A 23,021-nucleotide genomic window follows, 5' to 3' on the forward strand; every position below is an offset into this window, starting at 1 on the left:
GTAGCCAAAGAGGCAAGTGGTATATGCAATGCTCAAACTGAAATATTCCCTTCTACAACATTGAAGAGGGACCAAAAATAAGCATATTTCCAGAACTGTAAAACAGCCAAAACAGAATACAAACATGCTAGAAATGCAATGCAAAATTAGGCTCAAAAGTGGCTATAACATGAGGTATGCAAAATAATCACCAAATAGCCAAAGACCCTTAATAAAACATGAAGTATAGGTCAAAATAAGACTATCTCTAGGCCTGTAAAATGGCCGAAAACAAAAGCATGGTAGGCTAACTAAACATGCAAGAAAACGGTATTTACAAAGGGTATTGAAGCAAGTAGCATATGGAGGGCTCAAACAGGGTTGAGCCCTTCATGAAAAGTGAAGATGAGCTCAAAATATGGCCCTTTTCAGTTAGGGCCGGAGCTTGAAACCAAAAAGAAATGGGGCTTAGAAATGGATCAAGAAAAAGGGTCAAAAGGGTAAAAGTGTAACTTACCCTTGAAGATGCAAGCTTTTGTTGCTTCTTGGATGGATTTGCAGCTTCTTTAGCCTTCAAGAATCCCTCCTTGCTGCTGGAAATGAGATGGTGGTGGTAGAGCTTGGTGGTGTAGAAGGAATGATGGTTAGGGGGTTAGGGTTTTTGGAGAATTGAGAGGGAAGAAGATGGAGATGGCTATGGAGCTTTGAAGAGAATTTTTTCTAACCCTTAGAAGTGAGGCCACCAGCTGGTTATATGGACAAAAAGAGGGTGTAAAGGTGGGGCAAAAAGGAGGGTAAAACTCCCCCACAAAATATCCCCCGGACACAGAAAATATCTGGGGGATATTGCCCCACAGCTGTAAAGTGCACAGTGCAAGGAACACGGCCGGCCTATCACTTTTTCTGCAGGTGGCCGGCCAGCCACACCCCCTAGCCGGCCAGCCACCTCCCCTAGCCGGCCAGCTAGGGGTCAAAAGGGTCAAGTTGAATTAATGGCCGGCCACCACTTTTTAGTGGCCTCCCATGTGTGTACATCACAAATATGTGGTTTGGGTTTGAAGAAAATGGCTCCAAGGTGTTCAACATTAGCCCGGAAGGAGGGGTTCAAAAGGGTCAAATTGAATTAATGGCCGGCCACCACTTTTTAGTGGCCTCCCATGTGTGTACATCACAAATATGTGGTTGAAAGTTGGCAACACTAACCCCAGGGTGTTCAACATTGGCCCGGAAGTCAGAAAAACGGGCGCCGGGAGGCTCCGGAGGAGAGATAACTGGTTGCTGCAACAATTACTAGCCTCCCACCCTTCAGTGACCTTCCTGGTGATAAAACAGAGGTACCTGCCAAAAATGAACGAAAACCGATGCAAAACGAATGTTCGGGGGCCAAAACACGCAGTTCGGGGCCCCGGAAACTGCCCGTTAAACACCGAAAGTGGCGTTCGGCCACGAAGTGGGTTTCTCAGACCCCAGTGTCCCTCAAAAGGGAGAAAATAAGATGTATTCCAAAAATCAGAGCAAACGGAGGTGGTTAGGCGGTCCCGAACCGAGGCACACGGCCTGACGGCTCCGAAAACCGGAAACCGGGCTCCGAAATGGGAAAAATGGCCTACGGCCACCAAATGTAGCCCACGGGCACTGAGAGATAGTCTACGGGACCTCTCCCTTCCCTCAGGAAAAGAAACAGAGAAAACCGAGTCTGGTTCACAAACCGAGACAAGGCACAGAAGAGGGTTCGGAAATCCGGAGGCGGGGCTCGCAGCCAAGACTCTAAAACTTCTGAACGAGCACATTATGCAATATCACCAAGTGCTCAACTGGTGACGTCTGAGTCTCAAGGTCGGTCAAAAATGGGGTGTCTACAGTTATATGGATAAATTGGGATTTGCAAGCTTAACTGTCTGGAACATGAAAACATGGAAGGCTATGGTATGCCCTTATTTGTCCCACAAATTGTACATTACTATAGGAAGTCAATTTGTCTGACTGACAGCTATTATGTCTTAATATTTCTCAACTTTATTGAAGACAGTCCTTCCCCTTGGTGAAGATCCTCCGGCAATTACTTCCTTATGCTTCAATCATAACGGGAAGATTTTAGCAGCTGCTGCAACTGATGGAATGATTCATATGTTCGGTATCCTTATAGTATTTTATGTTTATGTATGAATGGTTATTATATTTCTAAAATTAAGTGTTACACATTTTGCTTTTGAGTTGCTTTTACTTCTTTGGTACACCAAGTAAAAAAACATGAAAAAGGAATCATTTTCTTTCTTTTTGGGGCTTCAGAGCTGGGGGGAGGGAGGGGGGATTAAACATTTCTACTTTGAAAGGAAACTTGTCCCCAATCTCATGCTGCACACAAGACATGCGCAACAAATGTATACATCTTAATTTGGCAAAGATATGTCTGCCGGACTACAAATTACTGGGTGGCCGGCTCATGATTCTGCTATTAGCTCTGTTCTTTTTGGGCCTGATGAGACAAGTATTTTTAGCTTGGGGATAGATGGAAAGGCAAGTGCCTCTGTTTCCTCTGATTTTTAGCTTGAGTTAGGGTCATGCATAAAAAGCACTTTCTACCTTATTCTTTTAAATTTTGTTATTTGTTTTAGCTAGCTTGTTGGATTATATTCTTATGCTTAGCCATATATGTGTAATCTCACCAAATTAGCTTCTACTTCAGATATTTGAATGGAGCTTGCAAAACCAAGGTAAAATTCTTTGGTCAAGAAATTGCAGCAGGTACTTGAATTGCTTAACCCTTCAATGTTATGGTAACCTTATCGTTTATTTAGGCTTACTATTAGTTGAAATTTTAATAGAGTCAAGATTGATGAAAGGTGTGGTTTTAATTCTTAAGTGAAGCCCATTGTCAAATCTGTACCTTTTTTTTTTTGGGACAGTCATATTGTGAAAGTACATAAACAACCCTGCCACTTATATCTTGCTGCATGTGACTCTTTCAATACATATATGAGTATGAATAAAGAGCTTTGGTAACCTGAGTCTATTCCATTATGTAGGTTCTGTAATCGTGATAACTCTGAACATAGACATGAAATGGCTTTAGATGCTAATGGGAAGAGACTGCTGGCAACATCTGGTTCAGTGAGAGCACCCATCTATCAGGTAAATCTTGATTTCCCATTACATCTCTCTCTCCTATCTCTAAAATCAATGGCTGTTAGAATCTTACGATTCACAATTCGATTTATACAATTCGATACGAGTTTTATCCAAAACAATCTGATTTGAGTTGTTGAATCTCAAATTAAGTAAATCATACGATTTCATTGGTGCGGTTACACAACGGCCACATTAGTCAATCGTGACAGAATATCTACGAAGGTAAAGACATTTTTTAGTTCCTAATGCATTGTCCCGCAGTGTTGATGGCTGTGCCACTGCCATCCTTCTCACATGGGTTGATACTGCAGCGAGAGAGAGGTTGATGGACGCAGTCAAAATTGTTGTGAATTTAGCAATTTGCTTCCTGAATTATTTTATTATTTGAACTACTTCTATCTAAAGCAAGTAATGGAAGGCTAACTTTGCACAAATCCTGATTTTGTGGAACAGGGGTAGTCTATACCGCCTCATCCATAGGGCAGATGCTGGTGAAGTTTACCTTGTTGACGCGTACGACAAAGAGAGATTTGCAGAGGCCAGAAAGGAGTTGGATGCCCTACATAAAAAAGAACAACAATACTCAACCTTGTTAACACCAGATGTTCTTTTTTTTTAAATTGATGTTGATTATGTTAAATTTTTGTTGGAATGAATTGTTTTTTGGTTTTTGGGGTTTAGAATAGGGTTTTGTGAATCGTTCCTTGTTTTTGGAATCAATATTGCTGCTACTGAGTTATGTGTTGAAACTTGGATATAGAAGATTTTATAATGAAACCTGTTTTGATTATGAATTCGTCCTGTTTTGATTATGAATTCGCTAAATATACAGGTGTATTATTTTCTTGCTTTGGCGACCAATTTATTAGTCGCGGCATCCAAAATAATTTTTTTTCACAAAAAATGATAATTGCCGACCAAGAGTTTTGGTCGCAAAAAATACATCTATTGTCGACCAAAACAGCTTTTGGTCGTGGAAACTCAATTTTGCCGACCAAAAGTTTTGGTCACAAAAAGTAACAAATGGCGACCAAATTTTATGGTCGCGAAATGTAATAATTGGCGACCAAAAAATTTGGTCGCGAAATGTGATAATTGGCGACCAAACTTTTTGGTCGGGAAATGTGACAATTGGCGACTAAGAAATTTGGTTGGGAAAATATCACTTTTCGCGACCAAAGTGTTTTAGCGACAAAATAAATTAGTCGCAGTAATTAAATATTTAGCGACCAAAAATTTAGTCGGCAAATCTAACTTTTGCCGACCAACGAAAATTTTGGTCGCGAATTACTTTTGCCGACCCTCAATAGGCGACCAAACTAGCGACCAAAAATTTTGGTCGCGGATAACTTTTGCCGACCAAAAATAGACTTTTAGCGACCAATTTTTTTGTTGCTAAAAGTGTTAATTCTTGTAGTGTAAATACATACATCATAGAACATTCACAACTACCAATGTGAACATTAATTAGGGCTTCACTATATTACTATTAGGGATATTTTAGTTACTTCAGAATATAAAAAAATAATTTAAATTAAATGGAATATAAGTAAATGTAGAGAGATTTACATTTTGTTCAACTTGCACACGCATAATGTGTGCTCGATTACTAACTTTCTTAAAAAATTAAAAATAAAATCGATACAACTAAACTATAAATATCAAATTGATGTAATAGTTAAATTTTAGAGATTAGTACAATTTTTCAAAAATATAAATTGAAAGTTATGGGTATAATGTTATCGAACACAACACAAAAATATTTTTCGCAGCCAGAATTCGAACCTGGAATGTTCTCGCAAACCGAGTTGATAGTTGGGCTACAGCCGAGCTTTTGATATGCCCAAGAAGAAAATGATATTTATAGAGCTAATCGTTTTAAGTGGTGTCCTTTTTTTTTTTTTTTGCAGGAGGGGGTGGGGGACTAACGTGGAGTTTCATGACCTAATCTAACACTTAAAACTAAATATATTAAGTGAAAACTAATTAAATCTATTTGATAATTACAAAAGGTATCACTTAAATATAACTCTTAAAATATAAGTTAAAAATTAAGAAAATTTTAAGTGATAAAAAATTTATTTAATTTTGATTTAATTTATACATATTTATACATAAGTATCAGCATACACCATATAACTCACAAACCCCACCATCACCGCCACTGCTATCACCGCTACCATCAACCATTACACTTCCACAACCACTACTTTCATCACCATTGTCATTACTACAACAATCATCGTTATTATTTAACTACTACCACCACAATCACCACTTATTATCACCACCACTACAACAATTTGTACAATCCTTCACCTCTACAACTATTGTCACCATTGCCATAACTACCACCACCATCATTATACCATCACCACTCTCTTTTTATCACCATTACATTACTTCAAGGTTGATTATAACTTTTCTAGGACCCAAAGCGGCCCTAAATATGAAGCCTTTCAAATTTATTTAAAAAAACATTGATCAAAACATTATTTATCGAATTTTGTTTTAAATTCTAACATTTAATAATGCTCATAAAAAGGTTACTAAAATTTATTTATTTTTTTTATCAGCCAAAAAAAAAACCTTTTATTGATGAAAGAGGAGCTCATTATATCAAGAAAGGAAAAAACATGGGTGTAAACAATAACAACACGAGACATATTAATCCCAACTAAGTTGATACTAATATGACCGCTCGATCCTTTGCAAGCACACCAACGAAAGTTGGTGAGAAACCAACCAAAGCAAATAAGGAAAAAAAACAACAAAAGACAAAACAAAAACCACCCACAGCACCATCCACCAATGTGACTACTGTTTCCAAACCCAAGATACAAACAGAAAATGCACATATGAAAATGACACCCAAAACTTCAGATCAACACAACACCAAAAAATTCTACCTCAGCAAAATCCAACAGCAACTGCCATACATAACTTGATCAAAGAGTCAGCAAAACTTCATCGGATGAGTCAAATTACACCAAACAGCAACAGCATCGAATTATACCACTGATTACACCAAACAGCAACAGCATCGGATTATACCACTGATTACACCAAACAGCAACAGCATCGGATTATACATCAGATTACACCAAACAGCAACAGCAACTGCCTTAGCAAAACTTCAGATCAGTAGCAGCCCTTATCATACATATCCTGATCAAAGAGTCAAAGAGACTTCCAGCAACCAATGACATCAAAGCTGCCCAGCAGACAGATCAACAACAGAACAAAATATCAGAAAAAAAACACCAGAAATTCACCCTTCACCTCCACTAAAGACTTACCATTTGCCATCCTCAGCTTAACACCAGTGATAGCTAGAGACCAAACCGAATCTCCTGAATGTTGCAGATCATCTACTGCATTGAGTAACAACAATCCTCAGAATAAAATTTGGCCCAAAATGCAATCCTTGTCTTAATTAATTCACTCAGGTCCTCCAAGTGCATCTATCTTTTACAAAAAAGTTTACTAAAATATATACCAAAGTTTACTAAAATTTACTTAAATATATAACAAAGTTTACAATAATAAAAAAGACTAAAATATAAGTTGCTGTACCAAATAGAAAATAAATTAAGTCTTCTACTTCTTTCTAGCACTAGTGACATGTAGATATAGTTTATCAAAAGTGATTAAGACATCCAGTGTGAGTGATTTTTCGATCACACTGCCCAACTTAATAATTAGCTGGAGAGAACTGACAGAATAGATGACACCTTGCTGACCTGCAACAGAAAGAGAAGATTCCGGCGGTGGTTCGTCCACCCGGGGGCACTCCGACGATCAAGTCAGTATATCTCTCAAAGATAATCAATAGTGTTAATCTTACTGTTTAGAATATAAATTGCGTACGTTAGACCCATGGGGGTGCCTCTCTTTTATAATTAACTCAATCCTTGTCCCATTAGAACCCTAGTTTCAATGGACTCTTGCTCAGTGCTTATCCTGGACTCTCCAAGAGACAAAGATAAACTCCCTAAGAGCTTTATCCTTATCCATGCCATAGTCCTTCCTTATTCTAGGACTCTTGTCCCTTATTCGTTTATCTCGGATTCCGATATTTTCGGAGATAACCTCGGCCTTGCCGAAATATCCTCAGCGTCATAACCTGGACACGTGGCACCTCGGCTGACACGTCGGCGTCACCTTGGCCACGTGTTGGGACTCAGAAAATATATCCCCACAACTGCCCCCTAGGTTCTATTACCTCGGCATTCTGAGGTGATGAAACCTATATTGGTACTTCCTGCCAGTACATCGGCGTAAGCCGAGATCATCATCATAGGCTGATATGTCTTTTTAAAGATTAAGAATCCCAAGGGCTTCTTCACGCGTTTGAGCTGTTATATATAACAACTCAACCGTTTAAGCCATGTGCCTTCCCCTCATTGGATCGTACTTGTTACGCGCTTGTAAGTCATCTCATGTCTGCGTACGCTGTCTGACAAATCCGTTTTTCTAGGCTCATCAATTCTGTGTTGCCGCCGTTTTAGGTTTTTAACAAAACTTTTCCCCCTTTCGTCTTTTCACTTTACATCGTCTCTATTCAAACTCTTTCTCTCTCTTGCCTTCTCTAATCTTCCATTGTTCCAAGCTCTGAAGCTCTGTTGCCACCGCTGTTTCACCTCTTCCGGCGAGGCTCTTTTTCCGTTACCGCCGTTTGTCTGACTTCGGCAATCTCAACATCAGCTTTTTCCCTCTGATAAGTCATCATTCCTTCTGGTTTTTAGTTCTGGCTACCTTACTGAACTTTACCGTTTTACCTGTTGTTTTTTCAATCTTTGTTCGTACTTCCGATATTTCATCTTGCATTTTGTATTCCACCATATATTTGGACTTGTTTGCTTCATGATTCTATTTTTACCCAAATCATCTTCTTGAATATACACTGTTCACACACCAGTTGATTTCTGCCACTGTTCTTGGCCTGATACCCTTTGTTCTTTCAATGTTCTTGACAATCCATCTCTGTTCTTGATTCTGAAGCGTATCCATGTTTTTCTGTTTTTCCAGATCCGTGCATCCAATCTTCGTTTCCATAGATCTGGGTTTGGGATTTGCCTGTAGAACCCTTGATTTTTAGGAAAAACTGAAACGATTTCCACAAATCCTTACCCAGCACATTCTTTAGGTTTTTTGCCGAGGTCCCAATATCCCTCTAAAACACTTTTCATTCTGAAATCCAGCTCTTCCCAGCTAAGCCGATATCATGGATATGTGGAAACATAGGGTAGACATCCCGACAAAACCAGAATACTTTAGGCAAGAGTTTTCCATCCATGCCAACATTCATCTGAGATTGGCTGGGGATGACGACTCCATCATGCCCACCACTGATTCTATGCCTTTCCCTGTAGTGGCCTTTATCGAGTGCGGACTTCGGTTCCCACTGAACATCCTTTTTCATGAACTACTTCATTGCTATAAGTTGAATATGCAACTTGCCATCAACCCCTATCGAGTTATTAACGGTATAATTGCCTTAGCAAAACAAGAGAATGCTAGGATCACCTTAGCCGACATCCAATATTGCTACACCATGTGTGGCCTCAGAAAAGATATAGGCTATTTACTACCTTAAGCCGAGATCTACAGAGTATAAAATTGTAGCCGACCTCCCTGACTCCAACAAGGGAGCTAGAGATGACTACTTTATTACCTTAGAGAATTGGGAATTTGCTCCAGACGAGGACCTCCATCTCTACCCTCTTCCCCAGTTAATTTTTGTAGAGGGCAATGGTAAGAGTGCTGTCTCCAAATTACTTGTTTGTTTCAAAGTCTTTGATACTCTTATTTGTTTCTAATGTCTGTTTTTCTTACAGCTCTCCCTCAGCCACCAAAAGGCTTCCGTCAATCTTTCTTTCCCAGCAAAGACTTGAAGAAACTTCAGAATTTGCCAGTCCACAAGCGGAAGGCCCCTCTGCTTCTCAACTTCATCCCTACGTATAAGTCGGCTCTTCCCGACGTCCCAAAGAAGAAGAAGAAAAGCCTTTCTCCACCTTCTGCCACAACTCCACAAGTCGCGTCCACATCTCGGACAGACCAAGGATCAACCTCTGATCCAGCTGAGCAGCCGTCAACCTCGGCTCCATACCTGATCCCGATATCCCAATGACAACGTCGGCGTCGAACTATTTTTGCTGCTGAAATGGGCCGCCAAAAAGCAGTTGCCAAAGATCTTTTGGCTAGCATCCCATCAACAGTTGACACTCCACCAGTGCAATCCCAGCCTCCACAAAAACATAAAAGAATCAAAAAGGCCCAACCAAAGGCCAAGGTGACTCAGGTTGACACTGAGGACACTTTGCCGATCTCCAAACTGGCTGAAAGTGATAAGTCCCAGCCTACCGCGGAGAAGAGGCGTACTGAGGCCCAGCCATCTGATTCTCCGAAATCAAACAGGCCGAGGTCATCCTCTGCAACCACCTCGGGATCCAAAAAACATGATGCCCCATGGGCCCGAAAAATTACTCTAGAAGATAAGCCAGTTATGTCCAACGATAGCGCTGATGACATCAACGTCGGCGTGGCCCTCAATACTGCTTTGCTTTTCCCCGGCGATCTCAACCAAAACGCCGAGTTGAGCGAGTATGAAAACTACGCTCTGATGCTTCAACACTCCGTTCAAGTAAATGTCTTTATCTGGAAACTTTTTCTTTCTTTCTGTTCATTCCATACTTGTAATTTTTTCAAAGAACTTCTGTTATGTTTTCTTTCAGGCCATCCAGCATGCCCATTCTTTTTCGGTACAATCTTTTGAGAACCGGGAGAGGCTAGCTGAGATGAAGAGGGAAGTCTCCAGTCTTCAAAAGGCCAATAAAAGTTTTCAATCAAAAATGAAAAAACTAGAAAACCAGGCCGAGGCTGCCATCAAGGCCCAAAATGATGCCGAAGAAAAGACAGAGTTTGTTGAGGCCATCAAGAAGGTTCTTGAGGCCTAGAAGAGAGCGGCTGAAGAAAAGATGGCTCAGGCCCAGATAGAACTGCAAGATGCTCTGGCCACCAAAGAAGCCGAAGTCAAGGCAGCTGATGAAAAGGGCTACAACGAATGGGTGGCCGATGTCACGGCGGACTATGAAAAGCAGGTGAAGTAGGCATGCAACAGGGGTTTCACCCTTGGCTGGATGACCTTGCTGAAAAGGCTTGATGTCCCCGAGGACTCCTCCCTCAGGAATGCCGATGTCCTTCCTCTGCCATTCCCTCCAACTCCAAGCCAAACCGCCGACGATGACTCTGAGTCCGCGGAGGAGGTTTTGGTGAGGAAGCCTAAGAAAGCTGCTGGGGCCAAGTCACCTAGTCAAAATGAGCAAGTCCTGGACTTGACTCAAGATGAGGAGGATGAAGAAGTCTCCAAGGATGCCACTCCAGAGAAGGCGTCATCGGACATGCCTCATGTCGACAAGAGTATAGATGAAACCCTTCAAGAAATTGATGCTGAACTTGCGGCCGAGAAGGTTACAAAGATGTCTTCTCAGCAGTCCTCCGAGGTCCAAACCCAGCCTACTGTTGAAGACTCTTGATTTCATGTTTTTCTCTTTCTTTTGTGCTTTGTACTTTTCTTTTTGGAACAATTGTAGGCTTTGGCCGATATGTCAACTTTTTAATATAACTCTCTTTTCTGAATGCTTGTATGTGTGCCTTCTCTGTATTACTCTTGTATGATTTCATACTTAGAATATATCTTTAGTATACACTTCAATCCTTGTGCAACCTTCTCGGGGTGACACACCTCGGTTATACAAACTGATGATTTACCTCGGCAAGTACAAAAGAACCTTTCTTGTTATAACCTTGGTTTCACCTTGTAAATTTTTTCATAAAATTTCAACAAGTGTTTAACATTAGTCTTCAACTTGTAAACTTTTCTCAAGTTTCAACAAGTGTTAAACATCATCTCGGTTTAACTTCAACTTGTAAACTTTTCTCAAGTTTTAACAAGCGTTAAACATCATCTCGGTTTAACTTCAACTTGTAAACTTTTCTCAAGTTTCAACAAGCGTTAAACATCATTTCTCTTCTCTCTGCCCCCTAATGTGAACCTAAGTTCCACTTGGGGTTTCATTATGCATGTATTCCGAAAAAACGTTATGTATCTTCATCAGTCACAAATATAGACTAATTATGCTAAAATTTTATTCATTATGTCGGCAAATAACAAGGAAAATCTAATGATAGAAAAACTTCAGATTACAAGTGTTCCAAGGTCTTGGCAACTCTTTGCCCTCACTATCTCCAAGCTGATATGCACCGTTGCCCAATACCGAAGTGATTCTGTAGGGTCCTTCCCAGTTTGGGCCAAGCTTGCCCTCCCTGAGATCCTTCTTGTTGCCAACGACTTTTCTCAAGACTCGGTCGTCGACTTGGAATTCTCTTGGGTTAACTCTTTTATTATAAGCTCTGGCAAGCTGCTGCTGGTAGGCTGCGAGCTCAATTGCAGTTTTCTCTCTTCTTTCTTCTAGTAGATCCAGATCTCGGGCTAAGAGTATATCATTAGTCCCACTCTCTACTCCCTGGGTTCTGATCCCAGGAATGCTGACTTCAAGTGGAATGACTGCTTCTGTGCCATAGGTCATGGCAAAGGGGGATTCCCCCGTTGATCTTCTCGGCGCAGTCCGATATGCCCAGAGTACATTTAGCAGTTCATCTACCCACTTTCCTTTTGCTACTTGCAACCTCTTCTTTATCCCATCTAGGATAACTTTGTTGGATGCTTCTGCTTGTCCATTACTTTGAGGAAAGCTTGGGGTTGAAAGTAGTTCTTGATCTTGAACTTTGCACAGAAGTTCTTGATTAGCTTGCTGTCAAATTGTGCTCCATTGTCAGTAACTATTGCTCTTGGAATTCCAAATCTGGTGATGATGTTCCTCCATAAGAAGTTCTTCACGTCTACGTCTCGGATCTTGGCTAGGGGCTCAGCTTTTATCCACTTGGTGAAGTAGTCTGTTGCTACCAGCAGGTATTTCCTTTGTCCAGCTGCTTGGGGCAGTTGCCCAACGAGATCCATGCCCCATTGGGCAAACGGCCAAGGACTGGATACTGGGTTTAGGTCTGCTGCTGGTTGGTGTATCAATGGTGCAAACCTTTGGCATTTTTCACATTTCTTTACATAGGCTTCTACATCTTTCTGCATGTAGGGCCACCAATACCCCTGGGTAATGGCCCTGTGGGCAAGTGATATGCCCCCAGTGTGGTTTCCACAAATTCCTTCATGTATTTCATATAGAAAATTTTCAACTTGTGACGGGTGTACTCACCTTAACAGGGGTCCAGTGAAAGATCTTCTATAGAGATGTCCTTCTGCTATTAGACTGAATCTTGCCGACTTCAATCTCATCTTGTGTGCTTCCTTGTGGTCATCTGGTTGCTTTCCTTCTTTCAGGAATGCAACAACTGCATTCATCCAGCTTGGTCCCATGTCCACACACATTGCTTCATGCTCTGTGGTTAGTGGTTCGATGCTCGGGCCCGACAAGTATTCGATCATTATCGTCCTTACTTTTCCAGGTTGTATTGCACTGGCTAGATTGGCTAGTGTATTGGCGTGACTGTTATCATCTCGGCTAACCTGATGTAGTGAACAATTATGAAACAAAGCTACTAACCTGTTGTAGACACCCCATTTTTGACCGTCCTAAAGACTTGGACGTCACCGTTTGAATACCCGGTGATCATCCATGTTTGTGTTCGTTTGGAGTTCCAGGAGGTCTCGGCTACGCGCTTTGCCTCAGGATCTCTGAACTCGACTGTTTAGTGTCTGGTTTTGCACCAAACACTTGTGTTTGGCCTTGGAGGGGCAAGGAATGCCTTGTGAGGCATCCCCACACATCACCGGCCATGACCAGAGGCCACCGGCTGGTGTTTTGTTGCCATCGGCAATGTATATTACCGGCCGGCATTTCTTGTTGCCGGTCGGTACTCAATTTTGACAAAATGACAATTTTGAGCAGTCGACTACTGTTCATCTACTTTTAGTAGATATTTTGTGCCAGCTGTGATAGCTGGCACCCACTCTGTTCCCCTCCATACACGTGTATGGAGGGATTTCCCTCTAAGCAAGCTTGTTTGGTAAGCTTTGCAAGGGGGACTTCTATAAGAGGAGAGTTCTCCTCCTTCTTCTAGGTTGGCAATTCTGAGAGAAAAACCAGAGCTTATACATATACATACACTCTCTCTCTCTATATTTCCCTCTCTCTCCTCCCTTGTGTGTGTTTGGTGGCCTAAAAGTGCATTTCTACCTTAGTTTTGCACTAACACACACACTACCACACCTTACTTCGACTTTGAGGCACTTTGAGGGTTGTTTGTTGAGTTTTTGGACTGGTTTTGATCAATAGAGGGTGGCTGGACCAACTGTTCTTCAAAGGATCTTCAAGGGTAATCACTTTGCTTTAGTTTCCCCAAACTTGCACTAGTTTTTTACCTGTCTTGCTTGCTGATTTAGGCTTTGTGAATAACATAAAAAAATCTTATATTTTCATGCTTAAAAACTTTCATTAAGGGTGTTTTGTGGTTTGAGTTCAAACTCACCCTCTTAGGCCTTATTTGGCCCTTTTGGTACTTCCTTTGTGAGGCTTTGTTTGCTTGAGTGTCTTAGTCTTCTCACCACTGAAAACCAGTGGAGTTTCAATGGTGAGGAAGGTGGTTTGAAGTCTTGTATAGGGGAGGGACACCCCTCTCCCTTCATTGCCTCATTTCCTTGCCTTTTGGCTTAAAGGGCAACATGCATGCGTGACTGATTTTGGCCCTATTTCAGAGGTTTTTGGGTGTCTCTAGGTCACATGTTATCTCTGTTTTTTGTCGGATTTGTGCCTTTTTGCATGCTTAACATACTTGCTTTACATTCCTCTATTTGGCCTAGAAATGCATCATGTGTTTAGGTCATGATTCTTGCATGTGTTAGCCTAATTTCATGAAGGTGTTGGCATTACTTTACCATGTTTAAGGCCTGTTGGCCATCTGTTTCAGTCGTGCTTGCTATGTTTGGTGTCACCTCTTTGTGTTTTGGCTTGTAAGCCTTGAGTACATTGGCCTCTAGCGTGCGTAGCTTAGACCATCCTCATGATTTGGCATCATTTAGGATCGTATTTCAGTCCATAAATCATGTTTGTATGTTTGCATATGTGACCTCTTTCATGCTTTGAGGATGTGCCCTTTTATGCCTAGAAATGAGTTTTGGTGCATGCATCTCATTGGTGCCACCACTTAAGCTGCCATATCAGTGGGTTTTGGAGTCCATTTTTGCATGCTAAGATTCTGTTTTGTTTGTCTAATTCATGCCATGAATGGTCATGTTAGTGGAAGTAAAGTGTCCCTTTTTTGTGCCTTAGCTTTAGGTCCATTGGCTTGGGTGTTGGCATGAGTGTTTGTCCACCATTTTGGGCACTTTTGGCCACTGTTTTGGGGTGGATTGAGGTCTGCCCCTTTATGGTTTAAGTCCACCATTGCATGCTTGTCTCATGTTTGTTGCATGATTGCTTCATTAGGTGTTGTAACACGATGATCCTATTGCTTAAATCGTCCATGTTTGCATTGCATTTGCATCTCGCATGCTTAGCATTGCATACTTGCCATGGTAGTTGCATGGCATTTGGCATGCCTTGCATCTTAATCTCATGTTGTATCTTTGAGTCATGTTTGCATAACATCCATTGCATTACTTGGTTTGGGGTATCAAACCAAGTGTGAGGGTTAAGGAGCGTTCATACTATAAGTGATGTAACGCGTCTTAACTCTCGGTCACCGGGGCCCTTGACTTCGACATGATAGGGTCTTGGTCCTCATTTGTGTGTTGCATGCATTTTTATATCAAATGGCAAGCTTGATCTCTTAGGCTATCATGCACAATTGATGGCTCGAGGATCGAGGGCCATGCTTCCCTAAGTTCAATACATGATGGGGAACATGACCATGCTCACATGTGCCTGAAATCCCATGCCATATACTGTCTGTCCTCTGTTACTGTCAAAACTGTCTTCTGCAGGAAGTTTCTGCCGACCGGTAGTATTCAGTGCTGACCGGCAATCCTTCCTGGGCCGATAACTTCACAAACAGCCGATGGGTATTTTCAATGGCCGGTGGACACTTCCTTCAGCCAATGGTGTTCCACAGTGTTCAGGGGACCTGTCCCAGAACTTTGGCAATTTTCAGAGAAGCAGGGCAGTGTAAACAGAGGCGGCAGTGGTATGGTACGGACTTTCCGGGCGAGACGAGTTCGAGCATACATCATTCGCGCATCCCAAGGCGGGGGGCTATGGCCACCTTTCTTTTTGCATTCATTCTGTTAATTAATTAGAAATTCTGTAATAATTTATGCGTTTATTATTCGGACTGTAATATTTATTTGGACCCTCCGAGTGAGGACAATTATGTAATAAGTGTGCGTGAGTGTGTGTATGTCTTCCAACCCCACGTCTTTCTTCCCTTTTATTTACCTGCTTTGATGGTTAGTAATGAGACATGTTTAATTTAGCATACCTTATGCTATGCATGCGTGCATCATTCATCAGTATTGCATGCACCGGGCTTGGCGCATCATGCTAACTGCATTAGTATTTCAAATCTAACTTGAATACATGCCACTTGTGCATTTTTACATGTCATTCATAGAATAGCCGAGCCTACTCTAGTGACATTCCGTATGCGTTGCATTAGACATTAAAACATGGACTTAGATCATGCATGTTGGCTAACGAGTTCTTTGTTTTGGCATGGAGTACTCGGTAAGCGTTTATGCTTTAGCATATCTCATGCGTGTGAGTGTTGCCATGATAGCATGATTACCATGAGGCTAGATTCTTAAGTGATAAACTGTTTGAATGCCTGTGGGTGAAGGTTGGATTGTCTGAGTTGGAAACACTCGTTGAAATCCGTATTTTAGCCTACTTGCGGGTAGCAAATTCCAAAATATTTTTCCAAAACAAACGGATATGCAATGCTTATTTCCAAATTAGGCAATCTAGTCTATACTTGTTTGCTGCGCGCATAACATAGTAATTCTAGGCTAATAAATGGAATAAGAACACATAACGTTTTCAAAAACGGATATCACGATTAGTAGAGGCCGATCTTCGGATCGGGCGAGAGGGGGTGCTCATAGCTGACCTTCCCCAATCGTACCCTAGCTCCCGAGCCGAGGCAACTCTGGTGATGATGGACATGTGGCCTTCGGCACCGAGTCAGGGTTTCCTAAATTCTCCCAAAATAAAATATTTAGGTGGCGACTCTGTATCTGGCAAAGCAGTCAATGTTTGGCACTTCTTTTTCTAAAAATCTGTTTTCTCAAAACGATTTGCCAGATTTGGACTCTTTGGTTCAAATTAAGAACCGTGACACGAATCGAGTCTGAACTGTAGTAGCGAGGGCCCCCCACGCGGGCGCGTCTACAGTTTCTGGCGACTCTGCTGGGGATTTAGAGAGCTTGACTCGAACTCGTGATATCCTATTTTGATTTCATTTATGTGTCTCTTTGCATTGCATGTGCATTGGTGCGCCTAGGAACACAGTGTTTGCCATCTGCCATTCCTGAACGGTTTGCCGGAGGCTTGTCTTGTCAAGGCATGACCATAAGGCTGACCGGTTATGGGCTCTGACAGTATGGGAACACAAACCCTGGTTTTACCGGGGCACCCTTTTCGACCATTCAACCTAGTGCATATTCGGATCCATAGCGACCATTCCAAGTTAGGACAGGCTGCTTACCCGATGTTAGGTTGTTTGAAAACTACTGCGTGCGTAGTGAAACCCTAGCTCCTGACAAAATAGGACAGGGAAACCCTACCCCAACATAGGGGTGTTTTGGCTCTCTTTACTTGCTATGTGCTTTTAGAGTGTATCTCTACAGGGAAAGTACATATCAGTTTGCAAGTTTGAGTATCAGACCTGAGGACATCAGTGTCAGTTATGAGAATCAGTTATCTGCGGGTATCAGGTTCAGTTTTGGGAACAGTGATTCTGGGGAACACTGATCAGTATCGAGGAACAGTGTGTTCGGCTTACCAACTATGTATTATGAATACCCAACTGTGCGTTGTATGTGTTTATTTTACGCCGTTATGCTGTCCGATTGTTTGTTTATTTACTGCTTTATTTATCCTTTTGCTAGGTAATTTAGCACCATTGCTTCCAACCCGGTAGATATTCTCCAAGCACTCTGGATTAGAGGTCGTCGGCTCCATCGATCTGAGGATCTGGTAGACGGACAACCAGTGTACCACTCTCTACCCCCGGTTACTAGACGGAGGACAGCTAGGCAGAGGGCATCAGTTCAACAGTCAGTACAGAGGGCTTTATCTACCCCACCTGTGTACAGTAGGGATCAGGATTCCGTTTCACCCACAAAAAGGGAACATATACCGATAATTCAGTCAGAACAGAACAGCATGGCTAGTTTAGAAGAGATGGTGCGCCAACTCCAGGAAAGCATGAAAGTGATGCAGCAGGATGCTGTCCGACAGGCAGAATTCACCAAACAACAGGCCACAGTTATGAATGAGCAAGCAGAGTTAATCGTGAGATTGCAGCAGCAAACCGGGGCATTTGCTTCACAGCAAGTCCCTCCCCCACTAAGGGTTCCGATACCCGAAGAAACACCGAATGCCCGGAATGTCCAAGAAGATACAGACATCCCGACGGGGCCGGCTCCGCCCCCGATTCTACCTCAACTATCCAAGGCACCCACTCTTATCAATCAACCGGATTCTCCTTTCGAGTCCGAGGTGGACCCCATGGCATTAAAAATGAGCAAGCTTGAAAAGCTGTTCAAGAAATCTCAAGGTGTGAAGTTTATTCCGGACATTGAAGACGGATACACCGAAGCAGCCGTGACGCTGCTAGATCGGTTTAAGATGCCACAAATTGATCGTTTTGACGGATCCGGGGATCCTATGGTGCACCTGCGACTGTTTTCAGACATCCTAAGGCCAATGGGCCTCACTAGATTGCAGAAGCTGTCTCTATTTGGTCGGACCCTGTCGGGTGTAGCGGCCATATGGTATGCCAAATTGGAGGATGATGTCAAGAGAAGTTGGGATGAGATGGCTGAGGCCTTCGTCTTGCAGTACTCATACAATATGCAAATCGAGATCACAACCGGGGATCTCGAGACAACGAGGCAAGAACCCAAAGAGAGCTTCTCAGAATTCATAACCAGATGGCAGGCTAAGGCTTCGATGATGACCTTAAGGCCCACGGACAAAGACCAGATTCGGATGATTGTGCGCAATCTTCAGCCGAAGTTAATGCAAAAGATGATTGTACTCCCCTTCCCTACCTTTTCTAATCTGCATGAAATGGGGGTGCAGATTGAGGATGCCTTAACGCAAGGCTTGATTGATAATGATCGGGAGCAACCGCGCAGAACTTTCAATCGTAGTACTAATGCAGGCCCGAGTGGCGGTACAACTACCAAGACCTCCGAAGTGAGTATGGTCACCACCAACCCTCCCCCGAGAACTATAGCAGCCGCACCATTCTCCGGTGCGTCCGGAAGCAACCCACAAACAGCCAAATACCCTCCCAAAAACACCAGAACCTTCGCTCCGCTTTATATGCCCCTATCCAAAGCTTTGGGGGTTTTAATCAGAAAAGGGCATCTGAAGCCCCTAGAGCTGCGGCCTTTACCAGAAAGACTCCCCACTGCCCACAATCCAGCCAAGTATTGTGCATTTCACCAACAGCACGGTCATGACACTGATCTGTGTTTCTGATTACGTCATGAGATTCAAGATCTCATTGATAATGGGGTGATTTTGCCTCCTGAGAAACCCAACGTTACTACGAACCCTCTCCCCACACATAACCAAGCTCCACCACCCAAAAGAATCAATTTTATCCATACTGGGGTCGTGTCCTACGATCCTAGTATTTATATCACACCTTCCTATCTGCCTAAGCCAGAGGTTTTCCTTCCCGATTGCATTGATTTGTGTATGATGGACGTCTCCATAACCCAACCCAAGCCAGCGGTGATGACTATCAAGAGCAGGAGAGAGAAGACTCCAAAGGAAAAGGGGGTTGTTGAGCCAGAGTCTGCGGAATCTAGAAGTGATGCTGGGAATGCTTATAGTCCAAGTGACTACATTTCACCAATAGGCCAGAATAGACCAAATGTGGAATTTCCAGCAGGAGGGGAGCTGTGTGCGATCCAAGAGGACAATCCAGGACAGGGAACGGATGATTTAACGGCTGTGGAAGAGGACCTTGCCAAGTTCCAATTTTACAATAACCAAGATCCAGGAGACTCAGTCGTCAACTGGTTCAATTATGAGGAATCGACAGAGGCCACGGGATGGTTGGACGATTAGCCAGATGTGGTAGGAGAGTTTCAGTCAGGACAAGGCCCGGCAGGGACAGGAATGTCAGTAACAGCCGGGAGGGTCGAAGAACAGAGTACATCGCCGGAGAGCGCCGGTGTCAAGAGTTTCGCTCGGGATTGGAGCATTTTGAGTACAGGGATTATTGAACAATCTACTGCATTGACACAGTCAAAACAGGAAAGATTTGAAGGTTCCGAGAGAATCAGGAAGGCAAAAGCCCACGTTGGGGTTGAGACCGCCGCAAGTACAGAAATGGAGAATGCCTCGGGCATAGGAATAGAAGGTACTTCAAGTATCGGAACAGTCATGCCAGAACCGGACAGGTGCTTGTCAGCTGCAGATGGAATGTGGTGGGAGGACGATGATCTATGTCTTGCCCACACAGACGAGGATTGGGGGGGTAACCAACCAAATGATACCTGGTATATCGGCGAAGTCGATCACATGACTAGGAGTGGACGGTACTTCAAGCCTCCACACCTAGATCAACCAGAGGCGTCTCGAGGATGAGGCCGTATTGAGACAATTGAAGAAGATACAGGCAGACATCTCCATCTGGGGGCTGCTTATGGCTTCTCGAGTACATAGATAGGCTGTCATTTCAGCCATGGACAAAGCCAAGCTTTCTATAAACACCACGCCTGAACAGCTGGTGGGCCTAATTTTTCCGGGAGGAGGTCCCCCGGCATTAACCTTCTCAGACAAAGAACTACCACCTGAGGGCACAAATCACAACAAACCCTTCTACGTTTCCGTGGAATGTAGAGGTAAATGGATACCGGTGGTACTTGTTGATACCGGGTCCGCCATCAATGTCTGCCCAGCCAGAACAGCGTATGCAATCGGGATGAAACCCGCGGACTTCGTGCCGACTGCTCAGGTGATCAGAGCATATGATAATACTAGCAGGGAAGTGATGGGGACTGTCAAAATTCAGACCCAGGTTGGTCCCGGACAACACAACATTGAATTCCATGTCTTGGACGTTCCCGCAACCTTCAATCTGCTCTTGGGGCGACCGTGGTTGCACCAAGTAAAGACAGTCTCTTCCACTTTACATCAGATGCTGAAGTACCCTCACGGGAAGGGGGTGGCTATTGTCTTCGGGAATTCATCAATCCATCCGTCGCCGGAAGTGTCCACACCAGTCTTAGAAATCGAGCATGGCACTGAGGATGTGTTCTTATCAGGGTTCACTTTGGCTGAGGCTCGAGTGGTGCAAAATATTATGGCTGTGAACGAGGGGGTGTACGTCAGTGCTCAATCCATCTACCTCATGAACAAGCTTCAACACATCCCCGGGATGGGATTGGGAAAGAGCGGCCGGAAGGGCGTCGCAGCATTGGCCGAAGTGCCACATAACCCTCACACCTTTGGTTTGGGTTATATGCCCACCAAAGAGGACTGGGTAAGGAAGGGTAAAGAGATGGCTGGGAGAGCCAGAGCAAAGAAGGCTGGGAAGCCTTTTGAGTTGATGCATAGGCCCATTTAGGGTACCCTAAACGGACGCTTCGTCCGGGAGGGGGAGGACTTTCCGTTCTGTGGCTTCCCAAAGTCGTGGCTGAACGCGGAGAAGAAGCGCATACCGGGGTTTGAGATCTTCTTTGATTTACAGTTACTTGAGGATGACACTGCCAAAGGACAGGCAGATCTATCAGCTGAGGTTGAGGAGAGTAAGGAAGCGCAGTCTGAGGACACTGAAAATGAAATGGGGGTAGCACTGGCATGTCTGCTTTCAGATCCTCCGATCGAGCAGAAGTGCTTGGGGGATAACTCCTCGGTATGCATGATCAGGAATGAAACGGCCGCGAGCCTACCATCAACTATTTTGGATGTATCCATCACACCCTCTCTCGTCTGGCAATATGAAGAAGGATTTTTATCAAGCAGCACCGGTCAGGTAGTGAGCCGGAATCTGATTCCACCGAGTCTTGTGAGTCGGAATCAGGTTCCAGCTCAACTGAGTCTGAGTCCGGTATTCCTGGGAGTGATAACCCGGATGCCACAGTCCTGTCTAGGTCGTCATTTTCTTTCTCTTTTGAGTCTGTTGTAATAGAAGAATCGGACGGCTTGGAAGTATTTAATGAGAATGATGTGGATGTGGTTTCTGAGTATTTTTCTGTGCCTTTGATTTATTGCTTAAATCAGGATTTTCAAAATTTTGATGAAAACGATGAGGAAGAAATTCCTCCGATTTTGCAACGATTAATTGATCAAGAGCAGGAAAGATTTGTTAAACCCTTAATGGATGAAATCACTACTGTGAACGTTGGTGCTGAGAAGGACCCGCAGCTGGTCCAGATCGGGTCCACGTTGACTTTGGAGGAACGCGAGCGCTTAGTCGCTTTATTAAAAGATTTCAAAGATGTTTTCGAGTGGTCCTACGAAGACATGTCTGGAATCGATCCTGAGATTGTACAACACCGGATCCCTCTTGATCCCGAGGCCCGACCTGTCAAACAGAAACTCAGAAGGATCCGCCCTGATTGGGCCATTAAGATCAAGGAAGAGGTCACCAAGCAAATCGATGCAGGCTTCCTACTGGTATCCGAATACCCGACTTGGTTGGCCAACATTGTTCCGGTGCCAAAGAAGGATGGTAGAATTCAGGTATGTGTAGACTTCAGAGATTTGAACAGGGCCAGTCCGAAGGACGACTTTCCCTTGCCACACATTGATGAATTGGTAGATTTCACGGCAGGACATGCCTTGCTTTCGTTTATGGATGGCTTCTCAGGCTATAATCAGATAGTAATGGCACCCGAAGACCGGGAGAAGACTGCATTCACTACCCCGTGGGGTACATATTGCTACAGAGTGATGCCATTTGGGTTGAAGAACGCTGGAGCTACTTATCAACGGGCAGCAACCACAATATTGCATGATATGATCCATAAAGAGGTCGAGGTGTACGTGAACGACATGATTGTCAAGTCCAAAGAAAGAGAGAGCCACTACACTGCCTTACAAAATTTCTTTCGAAGGATCAGAGAGTTTCGGCTGCGATTGAATCCTCAGAAGTGTACATTCGGTGTTATAGCGGGAAAAATGCTAGGGTTTCTGATTACACAGAGGGGCATCGAAGTCGACCCTTCCAAAATCAAGGCCATCTTAGAAATGCCACCACCAATGACTGAAAAAGAGGTGCGAGGCTTTCTAGGTAAAGTGCAATTCATAAGACGGTTTATCTCAAAATTAACCTTGACTTGTGAACCACTTTTTGGCCTCCTGAAGAAAGGAATGAAATTCCAATGGGACGGCGGATGTCAAGCAGCTTTTGAACAGATCAAAGAATATTTACAGAACCCGCCCGTGTTGTCACCACCAGAGCCAGGGAGATCGTTGATATTGTACCTTTCAGTAACTGAGACTACCATGGGCTGCATGCTCGCACAAGAGTCAGAGGACAAAGTGGAAAGGGCCATCTACTATCTGAGCAAGAAGATGCTGGATTACGAGGCCCGCTACACTCCGCTGGAGAAGGCTTGCTTGGCCTTGGTATGGGCTACCAGGAAGCTGCGACACTACCTGTTAGCTCACTCTGTAATGTTGGTTTCACGCTTGGATCCCATCAAATATCTT

General features: G+C 43.5%; 1 protein-coding gene across 1 annotated transcript; it reads left to right on the forward strand.

Moving 5' to 3' along the window:
* The first annotated feature begins 1,845 nt into the window (after positions 1-1,845).
* On the forward strand, positions 1,846-3,898 carry LOC145794658 (uncharacterized). The gene is made up of 6 exons (XM_082877063.1): positions 1,846-1,905; positions 2,005-2,113; positions 2,384-2,496; positions 2,666-2,724; positions 3,006-3,111; positions 3,562-3,898. The coding sequence occupies exons 1-6, from the start codon at positions 1,846-1,848 to the stop codon at positions 3,565-3,567; spliced, it is 453 nt and encodes a 150-aa protein (XP_082733189.1). The 3' UTR covers positions 3,568-3,898.
* Positions 3,899-23,021: the final 19,123 nt, after the last annotated feature.

This window comes from Camellia sinensis, chromosome 7, assembly GCF_055761805.1.
Source record: "Camellia sinensis isolate YWXY chromosome 7, ASM5576180v1, whole genome shotgun sequence".
In the NCBI taxonomy this organism is placed as follows: Eukaryota; Viridiplantae; Streptophyta; class Magnoliopsida; order Ericales; family Theaceae; genus Camellia; species Camellia sinensis.

Coding starts and splice junctions, on each gene's coding strand:
- LOC145794658 (XM_082877063.1), top strand. CDS start 1,846: ATGGATAAATTGGGATTTGCAAGCTTAACTGTCTGGAACATGAAAACA. Junction 2,114..2,383: donor TGGAATGATTCATATGTTCG/GTATCCTTATAG, acceptor AATTTGGCAAAG/ATATGTCTGCCGGACTACAA. Junction 2,497..2,665: donor GCTTGGGGATAGATGGAAAG/GCAAGTGCCTCT, acceptor CTTCTACTTCAG/ATATTTGAATGGAGCTTGCA.